The sequence below is a fragment of the Pecten maximus genome, chromosome 7 (genome assembly GCF_902652985.1).
Source record: "Pecten maximus chromosome 7, xPecMax1.1, whole genome shotgun sequence".
Taxonomy (NCBI): Eukaryota; Metazoa; Mollusca; class Bivalvia; order Pectinida; family Pectinidae; genus Pecten; species Pecten maximus.
This window is the reverse complement of record NC_047021.1, coordinates 3,057,812-3,069,878: the sequence shown is the minus strand read 5'-3', so window position 1 is coordinate 3,069,878 and position 12,067 is coordinate 3,057,812. Positions and strand designations below refer to the sequence as shown.

At 35.8% G+C, this 12,067-nt stretch overlaps 1 protein-coding gene across 11 annotated transcripts in view; it reads right to left on the bottom strand.

The window, feature by feature from the left end:
- LOC117331334 (membrane-associated guanylate kinase, WW and PDZ domain-containing protein 2-like) overlaps positions 1–12,067 on the bottom strand; it is a 101,536-nt gene that overhangs the window by 31,987 nt on the left and 57,482 nt on the right. For 10 of the 11 annotated variants that reach the window (XR_004533502.1, XR_004533503.1, XR_004533501.1 and 7 more), the window contains 7 exons: positions 10,278–10,336; positions 9,190–9,291; positions 7,646–7,687; positions 4,565–4,747; positions 2,990–3,637; positions 1,733–1,767; positions 1,033–1,120 (listed from right to left, as the gene is read on the bottom strand). Coding sequence is in view for 8 of the 11 variants with exons in the window: in XM_033890008.1 (XP_033745899.1) it covers positions 1,033–1,120; positions 1,733–1,767; positions 2,990–3,637; positions 4,565–4,747; positions 7,646–7,687; positions 9,190–9,291; positions 10,278–10,336 (1,157 nt within the window). In the remaining 3 variants the exon portion in view is untranslated. The remainder of the gene's footprint in view (positions 1–1,032; positions 1,121–1,732; positions 1,768–2,989; positions 3,638–4,564; positions 4,748–7,645; positions 7,688–9,189; positions 9,292–10,277; positions 10,337–12,067) is intronic. The other variant, XM_033890011.1, reaches the window with a different exon arrangement.

Here is a 12,067-nt window from a genome sequence, read left to right as displayed (position 1 = left end):
TGACCAATTGTTTATCAGGTCAATTACAGGTGAGCTAACTGACCAATTGTTTATCAGGTCAATTACAGGTGAGCTAAATGACCAACTGTGTATCAGGTCAATTACAGGTGAGCTAACTGTCCAACTGTGTATCAGGTCAATTACAGGTGAGCTAACTGACCAATTGTTTATCAGGTCAATTACAGGTGAGCTAAATGACCAATTGTTTATCAGGCCAATTACAGGTGAGCTAACTGACCAATTGTTTATCAGATCAATTACAGGTGAGCTAACTGACCAATTGTTTATCAGATCAATTACAGGTGAGCTATAACTGACCAATTGTTTATCAGGCCAATTACAGGAGAGCTAATTGACCAAATGTGTTTTTAGGTCAATTACAGGTGAGCTAACTGTCCAACTGTGTATCAGGTCAATTACAGGTGAGCTAACTGACCAATTGTTTATCAGGTCAATTACAGGTGAGCTAACTGACCAATTGTTTATCAGGTCAATTACAGGTGAGCTAACTGACCAATTGTTTATCAGGTCAATTACAGGTGAGCTAACTGACCAATTGTTTATCAGGTCAATTACAGGTGAGCTAACTGACCAATTGTTTATCAGGTCAATTACAGGTGAGCTAACTGACCAATTGTTTATCAGGTCAATTACAAGTGAGCTAACTGATAATGTTTATCAGGTCATGATCAATAATAATGAAGCTGAAGTTGACTGACCAACTGCTAGTTTGTTTTTGGTTATTTAATTTGATTTATTAAATAAACTGGATATCTCATCCACATCCACAACCTACTAAACATTAATACTTATCAACAAGGATGATTAAGACAAGACTTATGATAAACAGGCTAGTGACAAGGTTAGAATCCTCCTGTGCTACAAGGAAACAATGACAAACTCGTGATTACTAGAACATCTAATTTTATAATACAATGTGTGCAGTATCTTAAGATAATGAACCATTCACACTTATTGATCCTGACTCATCTTTTAGCATTACAATATCCATAATGGAACTTATATAACTACCTGACATACTTGGGTCCCCTCCATTCTCAAAGAAGTAAGCCCCCGGTTGAGAGTTGGTGAGACTGGAACCATCCTCTGGTGAATGTGACTGTAAAGTATATAAGTCCATTAGTATGTAGTAACAGTGGCAGCTAAATACTTCTAACTGGACTAGTGGCCACAAAATACTTCTAACTGGACTAGTGGCTACTAAATACTTCTAACTGGACTAGTGGCCACAAAATACTTCTAACTGGACTAGTGGCCACAAAATACTTCTAACTGGACTAGTGGCCACAAAATACTTCTAACTGGACTAGTGGTCACTAAATACTTCTAACTAGACTAGTGGCCACTAAATACTTCTAACTGGAATAGTGGCCACAAAATACTTCTAACTGGAGAAGTGGCCACAAATACTTCTAACTGGACTAGTGGCCACAAAATACTTCTAACTGGACTAGTGGCCACAAAATACTTCTAACTGGACTAGTGGCCACAAAATACTTCTAACTGGAATAGTGGCCACAAAATACTTCAAACTAGACTAGGGGCCACTAAATACTTCTTACTAGACTAGGGGCCACTAAATACTTCTAACTGGTCTAGTGGCCACAAAATACATAGAATATACTTGGCTACATGGAAAGGCATACATTTATAAAAATATATAATTTCTATCATCAGAAACAAACTAATTATATAATACATGTGTACTCACCGGTTTCATAGGTTTTTTACTTTTCATTGGTAGTCCTGAAAAAATATTATCCATATAACATTAAAACTGTATCATCAGACACATCTGCAATCAAATATTTGTCATTAAACCTGTATCATTCAAAGACTTCAGGAACAACTAGAAATGTCGCCAGGATGGCTGACTAATACCCCTGCAATCTGCACAAGTCAATGGTGAATTGGAACTGTTAATTAGAGGCTAACTAAGATAACCTAGTAATATAGTGACCAGTTGCCATAGCAACCATAATTTTGTAAAAAAGAAAGTGACATGCACATCTACACATGGTCCTCTATATTTGTGTGAAGTTTCATCGGAATCCACCCTTCAGTTTAGGAGGAGTTGTCTGGACAATCTTAAGGTTATGGTTCTTATCGCAAAACCTGTTTATAGAGACCAGTTGCCATAGCAACCATAATTTTGAGAAAAAGAAAGTGGCAAGGAGTTGTCCGGACAAAATGTGTCTACAGACAGACAGACGGATGGACAACCTGATTCCAGTATACCCCCCTTAACTTCTTTGCGGGGGTATAATAACTACATTTGTTATCTGACTCACTATATAAATGGATATTAACCAAATTTGACTGTTTTCCTATAAAACATGCTACCCATGAACTGTTGCCCGATCACGCGCTGCCCAATCGAACGCGCCTAATTACAAGCGTACAGATGACAGTGACTACACTACTTGTCCTCGACAGGTTTGTAAACATCGGTCGACTGTAAACATGACTTCTAGGTTTGAAGACATAAACGATGACGAGCTTTTAAATCTCATAGAGAACAGAGACTCAGCTAATACCAGGAATATCATCAAGGGTTCTGTGAGTTATTAAATTTTGAATTTCAGACTGGTTTTTTGTTGTAATTTATTCACCTCAATGGTCAGATAACAAAACAGTTGTTTCATGCCTCATCAGTCAACAGTCAAAACAGTTTCCACTCGGTGTTGGTACTGACCCTCGGCCTTCGGCCTCTGGGAAACAGTTGACCTGGTCAGTACCAACACCTCGTGAAAATAGTTTTGACTGTTGACTGATGAGGCATGAAACAACTGTAAAATACTGTTACTGACAAGGATATCACCACAGACTTCAAAAAGTCTCCAGAATGATGAATTATTTCCATTAATGATGGCATCGATAGATAGATGTGATATCATTATCAAAGGATGACCGTATGTGTTACAGCACCTTCTTTAACATTATGTTAGAGTAAAATGAAGTGACTTACCTCCCCTTTGGACAATGATTTTCGTTTCCTGACCTTGTGGACACTCCTTGAGAACACCCACAATTTCACTGTGTGACATGTCTTTAACATTAACACCATTAATTTCCTGTAGAATATCACCTTCCTGTAACGTCTTACACCGAGGCTTGTCCAGAATCTGTTTTACTTTTTGTCCAAAATGACTATCAGCAATCGTAAAACCAAACCCCATTTCCCCCCGCACAATATTCATTGATAATATTACTGGTCGAGAATTAAACAACGTCAGCACATCCGGTGTAATATCACTATTTAGATTACCACTATTTCCATGTGACAGAGCATCTGATGAATTGTTATTTGTTGACCGTGTGAGGTCAGGCAGTGATTTTAAACTTTTCGCTGAGGTATTTAATAAATAATCAAAGTCATTAGCTGAAGAATATGAGGGTGGTGCACAGCTTGTGGGCGTGTCCCCTTGGGGTAGCGTCACAGCAACTGTCACAATAATCTCTGTATTAGGATCCTCTGGATCGAAGGGCAACGAGTAACCACGACAGATCTCCAAATTCACCGTCTGATGAGGAGGAATGGTTTGGAACTGGTTGACTATATCTTGATGAGTATATCCTAACACATTGTTACCATCTACGTAGACAAGAACATCACCTGTAATAAAAACAAAATAGATTAAACAATGTGACTGAATTATAACACAACACAGAGCTCAAACACGGTCAACTGTGACTGAACTATAACACAGAGCTCAAACACGGTCAACTGTGACTGAACTATAACACAGAGCTCAAACACGGTCAACTGTGACTGAACTATAACACAGAGCTCAAACACGGTCAACTGTGACTGAACTATAACACAGAGCTCAAACACAGTCAACTGTGACTGAACTATAACACAGAGCTCAAACACGGTCAACTGTGACTGAACTATAACACAGAGCTCAAACACGGTCAACTGTGACTGAATTATAACACAGAGCTCAAACACGGTCAACTGTGACTGAACTATAACACAGAGCTCAAACACAGTCAACTGTGACTGAATTATAACACAGACCTCAAACACGGTCAACTGTGACTGAACTATAACACAGAGCTCAAACACGGTCAACTGTGACTGAATTATAACACAACACAGAGCTCAAACACGGTCAACTGTGACTGAATTATAACAGAGCTCAAACACGGTCAACTGTGACTGAATTATAACACAACACAGAGCTCAAACACAGTCAACTGTGACTGAACTATATAACACAGAGCTCAAACACGGTCAACTGTGACTGAACTGTAACACAACACTGAGCAATGGTACAGAAACACACTGCCAACCTGTAATTTAGATAGCCTATGTATGAGTCTTTGTCTTAACTTCATGTCAGCTATTCATAAAGGACATGTTTACTCAATTCAAACACTGAATTACATCTTTTTTCTCAAAATTACATTGTTGATTGATACTTTATTTTCAGGTTATCTTCATTTTTAGTGAATATTTTTATATAAGATACATATTTATCAAACTTCCTGTTTGTAATCAGAATGAAGAAATCTTTCTAGTTAGCTATCTACACACCTGTTTTGAGCACTCCATCTTGATGGGCGGGACCGTTCTCAACCACCTTCTTTATCTGTAGGAACTCTTCGTCAGCACGGTCTCCCCCGATGATTGTAAACCCTAATCCTCGTATACTTTTCACCAGCGTTGTCTTTTTCAACTCACCCTTCAGGTCAGTAGGAATCTTGGTGAATCTCCGTTCTACAATTTTCAACCATTTTTTTCCATTGTCATTTTTTTCAAGTATGAATTTCACAACAATATAAACCAGTACAAAACCAAAACTGACAGCAGAAATTAATATTACACATATATTGCTGAATTGAAGAATACCAATGTTATATACTGTATTAACGTGATGAGAATAAAGAAGTATAGATAATACAAAAGAGCAGTTAATCAATGAATCACTAATATGTTCGTGATTCAATAACAAATGATCTATCAGTGACTACTGACATATATAGGTGTAATGATTCTGTACATACATGTACATATACTATACATCCCCAAACATGTAAAAGTTAGGAGTGCCTAATACAAATCTTCAATGAGACCTACTGTGTGAAATAAGCTGGAAAAAATATCGAGAATTCTTAAGAAAAGCTTTTCTGCAAATCAACTTAGAAAAAGACCCGACAAAGTTAGCTAGCAAGTTCAGCACCTCCCCATTTCAGTTCCAACCATCACCATGTACATATCGGTTTAACATTTTACTGGAAAATTTTGAGTCATAAATTTACAAAAAAAGTTTTTCTTGTTTAAAAATTACATATCATCAACATTACTTTCATCCTTGATATTCCAGGGGTCTTGATCACATATGCTTAACTCATACTGTATCAGTATAACTATTTAATTGATACCAGTCACTTTGTGTAACTAGGAGTGAGGTTTGAAGGTTGTGTAACTATGTGTGAAGTTTGTGTAACTAGGAGTGAAGTTTGTGTAACTAGGAGTGAAGTTTGTGTAACTAGGAGTGAAGTTTGTGTAACTAGGAGTAAAGTTTATGTAACTATGTGTGAAGTTTGTGTAACTAGGAGTGAAGTTTGTGTAACTAGGAGTGAAGTTTGTAAAACTAGGAGTGAAGTTTGTGTAACTAGGAGTGAAGTTTGTGTAACTAGGAGTGAAGTTTGTGTAACTAGGAGTGAAGTTTGTGTAACTAGGAGTGAAGTTTGTGTAACTAGGAGTGAAGTTTGTGTAACTAGGAGTGAAGTTTGTTTAACTATGAGTGAAGTTTGTGTAACTAGGAGTGAAGTTTGTGTAACTAGGAGTGAAGTTTGTGTAACTAGGAGTGAAGTTTGTGTAACTAGGAGTGAAGTTTGTGTAACTAGGAGTGAAGTTTGAAGTTTGTGTAACTAGGAGTGAAGTTTGTGTAACTATCAGTTAAGTTTATGTAACTATCAGTAAAGTTTGTGTAACTATGTGTGAAGTTTGTGTAACTAGGAGTGAAGTTTGTGTAACTAGGAGTGAAGTTTGTGTAACTAGGAGTGAAGTTTGTGTAACTATCAGTAAAGTTTATGTAACTCTATGTATGACGTTTGTGTAACTAGGAGTGAAGTTTGTGTAACTATCAGTAAAGTTTATGTAACTCTATGTATGACGTTTGTGTAACTAGGAGTGAAGTTTGTGTAACTATGAGTGAAGTTTGTGTAACTAGGAGTAAAGTTTGTGTAACTAGGAGTAAAGTTTATGTAACTATGTGTGAAGTTTGTGTAACTATGAGTGAAGTTTGTGTAACTAGGAGTAAAGTTTGTGTAACTATGAGTGAAGTTTGTGTAACTAGGAGTGAAGTTTGTGTAACTAGGAGTGAAGTTTGTGTAACAAGGAGTGAATTTAATGTAACTTAAAGTGAAGTTTCAAGTTTGTGTTAGTAGGAATGAAATATTGTAACTAGGTGTAAAGTTTGTGTAACTAATAGAGAAGCTTGTATAACTGGAAGTTCATTGTAAATGCCTTGCACTATCTACATGTTATAAATTCTACATAGTTCATATCCTCCAGATAGGGAAATATATCACAAACTAAGACAGAACTAGGCTTATAGACTACAAACTCTCAGTCCTAAGATAGAACTAGGCTTATAGACTACAAACTCTCAGTCCTGAGATAGAACTAGGCTTATAGACTACACAAACTCTCAGTCCTGGGATAGAACTAGGCTTATAGACTAAAACTCTCAGTCATAAGATAGAACTAGACTTATAGACTACACAAACTCTCAGTCATAAGATAGAACTAGACTTATAGACTACACAAACTCTCAGTCCTGAGATAGAACTAGGCTTATAGACTACACAAACTCTCAGTCCTAAGATAGAACTAGACTTATAGACTCCACAAACTCTCAGTCCTGAGATAGAACTAGGCTTATAGACTACACAAACTCTCAGTCCTGAGATAGAACTAGGCTTATAGACTACAAACTCTCAGTCCTGAGATAGAACTAGGCTTATAGGCTAAAACTCTCAGTCCTGAGATAGAACTAGGCTTATAGACTACACAAACTCTCAGTCCTGAGATAGAACTAGGCTTATAGACTACAAACTCTCAGTCCCGAGATAGAACTAGGCTTATAGGCTACACAAACTCTCAGTCCCGAGATAGAACTAGGCTTATAGACTACACAAACTCTCAGTCCTGAGATAGAACTAGACTTACAGACTACACAAACTCTCAGTCCTGAGATAGAACTAGGCTTATAGATTACACAAACTCTCAGTCCTGAGATAGAACTAGACTTATAGACTACACAAACTCTCAGTCCTGAGATAGAACTAGACTTATAGACTACACAAACTCTCAGTCCCGAGATAGAACTAGGCTTATAGACTACACAAACTCTCAGTCCTGAGATAGAACTAGGCTTATAGACTACACAAACTCTCAGTCCTAAGATAGAACTAGGCTTATAGACTATACATAACAGGACAATATATCTTGGTTTGTATTGAATAAATCCTAAATATAGAACAAAATAATGATAAAACCTCAGTCGTGTAAGGACCATAGACCTAGGTGTGTAGATATCCTAAACTCTTTATAGGAGGACATATAGATAACATGTAAGCTAGTCCTATAGACAGATGGGGGACACACCTCTCCTCCGGCGCCCAGCTCCAGGGTGGTGGCTGCTGTACTCTGTAGGAAACAAGGAGAACAATCATGCTGGGTCAGGATTACCAGCTTGGCATGCACAGCCCAGATTCACCAAAACATTCTGATTGGGCAGATAAAATACAACTTTTATCTGATTGGTTGATATTGGACCAAACTGAGCATTCTATATGATTGGTTTATACTGGGCCAAATCTATCTGATTGGTTGATACTGTACCAAACTTAATTGCTGAAAGTTCTTCTGATTGGACAATATCGACCAAATGATCTAAATTGTTGGCTTGTAATTCTTTTTTATACTGACCGATCGATTAGATTACCTTTTTTTTTACATTTTCATTGCATCACTCACATTTAAACAATAGCAATATAACAGGATGTTGAGTATTATTATAAACTGTTTAAAAATAACCTTAAGTACAAATACATGAATGTTTATTTTGAATCAAATCTTATTTCTAAATAAGTACCCTTCTCTTGGGTAAATTTTTGACAGTTGTCAAAAGATGGCCATATTTTGCTGAATTATTCTAATATGTTAAAAATGATGTGGTGAATCAAAGGTTGAGTGGGTCAAAGTTAAAGTACAACAAATGCTGGGACAGACTCTCAATAAACCACCAGGTCACCCTACCTTAAAGTTTGGGATACACTTCATCTGGGGTGATTCAAAACAATGTTCACACATGGAACAGGATTTTTAAAATGAATGAAAATTTTGAATAGTTACTCTATTAATAAGAACTTAAAACTCAAAAAAAAAAATTGAAAACCATTCCAACATAGGGTTATTTTAAAATTTTACATATAATGGAAAACTAGTCAGAAAAAAATAAAGAACTTTAAAGATAATAATAATCAATTGCTTATGTGCTTAAAACCTGGATAGTCTGAGGTAAAATAGTCTGTCCAAACACCTGTTGGCTTAATTGATACGGAAGCAGAGCATCCAGATGCAATACACAGCGCTCCAGGCCCAGGGGCCAGAGTGAAACATGCAGTCTAGATTAATCAATCGCAGTCAAGTACACAATATATTAGGTCTACAGTCTGATTATATTGGTAAAAGCTCATTTCATTGCAAGATTACACATTCAACATTTTATCAAAATCAAAACTCTTTTAAGATTATTATTAGATATTGTTATATTGAAATTATTGATTTATTTCATGCTTAATGTATAATTTATTAGATTCTTAAAATTCTAATTGTAAGATAATATTAAAATGAAAAGAACAGCATGAATTATTCAAGGACTGTCTTTCTATAGCTCAGTCAAAAGCAAACAAAGCAGAACCTCAGCAAAATAAAAGTTAAGAAATCTGAGAAAAAGCAATGTCAATATCTGTCTCCAAGTATTCATGCAATCAACTAACTCACACAATATCACAATAGAATATCTTATTATTGTCACAAAGAAACATCAACAATTTCTCTATAATTAGTCAATTTTCAGATCACTACAAACACAACAGATTCCATGTAATGTTCTCCCCTGACAAGTTATCTCCCCTGTTACATACCAGGTGGCGCTCCTCGGCTGCTCATATTGGTATCACTGGCGGACCTCTTTGCTTGATCCTGACTTTTCTTTGTGCGAGGTAGAGTGCTATTTAGATCATTTCCTATGGGCAAAAATTTTTAATGAATTTTTTTGGCTATCAATTTGAACATGACCATATATATTTTACCACATATCTTAAATATCAGAAGTTAACATTTTAAAACACCCAGGGAGACTTTGCAAAAAGTATAAGAAAGTAAATTTTTATGTACATACAAATTAAACAAGAATTATGATATAGTCTCGCCTGTCCTGCTTTGTCAGTATAGTATGTTTAGCATGTTTTAAGCAAACTCCAAAATTCATCAAACTTTCTGTAATTTTTCCAAAAACAACCAAAAAACCTCCACTTGATAGTATGGAAGCACCCTGCATACCTTATAGACATGTATACATATATTGGTGCATTGCAAAACAAATATAAACTTTGAAAAATTACCAACACTCTAAATTCATTTAATCATGTCACTTTTACCCCCAATATCACTCTTCCGAAAAGTTAGAAGTACACACATCTGATATATTCTAAAATTCAGGCCAATTTCTCCATTAACTTTGGTCAAATGGATAAGCAATACAGATTTTTTCTATCAATTTTCAAAAATCTAAGGTTTTTAACTCAAAAATAAACTACTACAATGCAACTATATTCCAGATTTGGTTGAAATAACATTTCTACCTTTTGAGAAACTGAGCTAAACAAAAAAACTTTACAGTCTAAATTCCTAGCATCCTTAGCATCCTTAATTCCCAGAATCACTGGGCCATACATTCTGGTTGATATTCTGTACATTTAGGTTGTGATGAGATTTAAGATTTCCACTTTATGTTCTAACTACATACCAAGTTTGGTTAAGTTTGAGTTTTATTTTTTTAGCAAGAAGTATTAAAGAAAAACTTTGAAGTGAAATGTTGACGATGACGACAGCCATTGTCGTCGCCACAAGAAACGTAACACCATAGTTTAACTTAAATAAAACCTAAACTCATAGTTACACATACTAAACAATTTCCTGTCACTGTATCGTCACTAAAACAGGTCGTTACCTTGCTGTTTCTTGGCGGCAGCCACTGGGTTCTCATACTGTGTTCGTCTGTTCACATGGCTGAAAGAACAAGACAATGTTCAACTGTTACTTATTCATACCTGTGGGTTCAATGTTCAACTGTTACTTATTCATACCTGTGGGTTCAATGTTCAACTGTTACTTATTCATACCTGTGGGTTCAATGTTCAAACGTTACTTATTCATACCTGTGGGTTCAATGTTCAACTGTTACTTATTCATACCTGTGGGTTAAAAGTTCAACTGTTACTTATTCATCATTATGGGTTAAGGTGAAGACAACCAGATTGGCACAATTTCTAATGACTGTTAACCTTAATTAACACAGCCCTGAAAAGTCAAAATTCATCTTCATACAAACTCTAGATAATAACACAGAAAATCGATATTCTGTGTACTGTATATATAATGTGTATAGATAATCACACAGAAAATCTATATTCTGTGTACTGTTTATATATATAATGTGTATAAATAATCACACAGAAAATCTATATTCTGTGTACTGTTTATATATATAATGTGTATAGATAATAACACAGAAATCACACTTAATTCAAGCTTGGTTCTTCTTTATACGGTACATGCCACCATGAAAGGAACTCTACAAATGAAACTTTACACAAACTTAATTTCCTGTCCAAGTTTTCATTATAAGGTGTTATTTGATCATTCCAAGATGTCAATCATGGGGATGTAAACTGAAAGTCTCTGTCAGTCTCTCTGGAACAGGTATATATTGGTGATGAGGTGATTCCTCCTGTCCTGGTCAAGGTAGTTAAATATTCCCTCAGTCCAAGCGCATGTTTCCTATCTATTCACATTAACATGAAATGAAGATTCCTCTATAAGGAGTATATATATGTAACCCTCACTTCTACACAGCAGACAGGTATCCACACACACCTGTAAAACCAGGTAGATTCTTACTGAACATTAATAATTAACACCTCTCCCGCATGAAATTCTACAAGGTATGTATCAGAACCTGTAAAATGGGAAACTGATGTAATTACCAGGATAATCTCATACACCTTATTCCATTTTACTATTCTTGTGTGTTGTTTTTTGCACATACCTAAAATGAGTTTTTAAATAAACAAACAAACAACTTTCCTCTCTGTGTTGTTGTTATGGAAGGATATATTCTGGGATGTTTTCTAACCAATTTTTGTTTTCTAACCAATTTTTGTTTAACTCAGGAATATATGCACAGATGTAGGGACAACATACAAACTCCAGGACACAATGGTAATATTCAGTAATAGATCAGATACTCAAACACTATCTACTGACATCTCTCAGAACCTTAGCTATCCTCTTTGATCTGAGGAGCCACATAGAGGCAGAATGAGTATACAGGAGATCACCACTGGGTATAAACAGGTACAGTAGTGTCAGTCTATACACACAACTGTTGCTCTGGCTGTACCCAGGGGTCCCTACCATCTTCACTGCCAACATAGATAGCTATAATACAGTGTACAATACATCAATTCCCTGTTGGCAGACCCACTAAAGCCTACCTGTACAATATAAATCTGTAGGCTTTATCTATACTGTCTGCAGCTGTATCAAACATAGAAATAAATCTTGTTGACAAGCCTTGTAGTTTTTATTACTGGATGCCAAGAAAAGCATTATAGGCTCCAAGTTTCATGGTCTCTGGTGGATTTTTTCAATAGTTTTACAAAACTCCAATGAAACTTCATAAAGGTAATAAGTACTAATTATTCACCACATTCTAAAAATCTAAGAAATGTTTGAGAA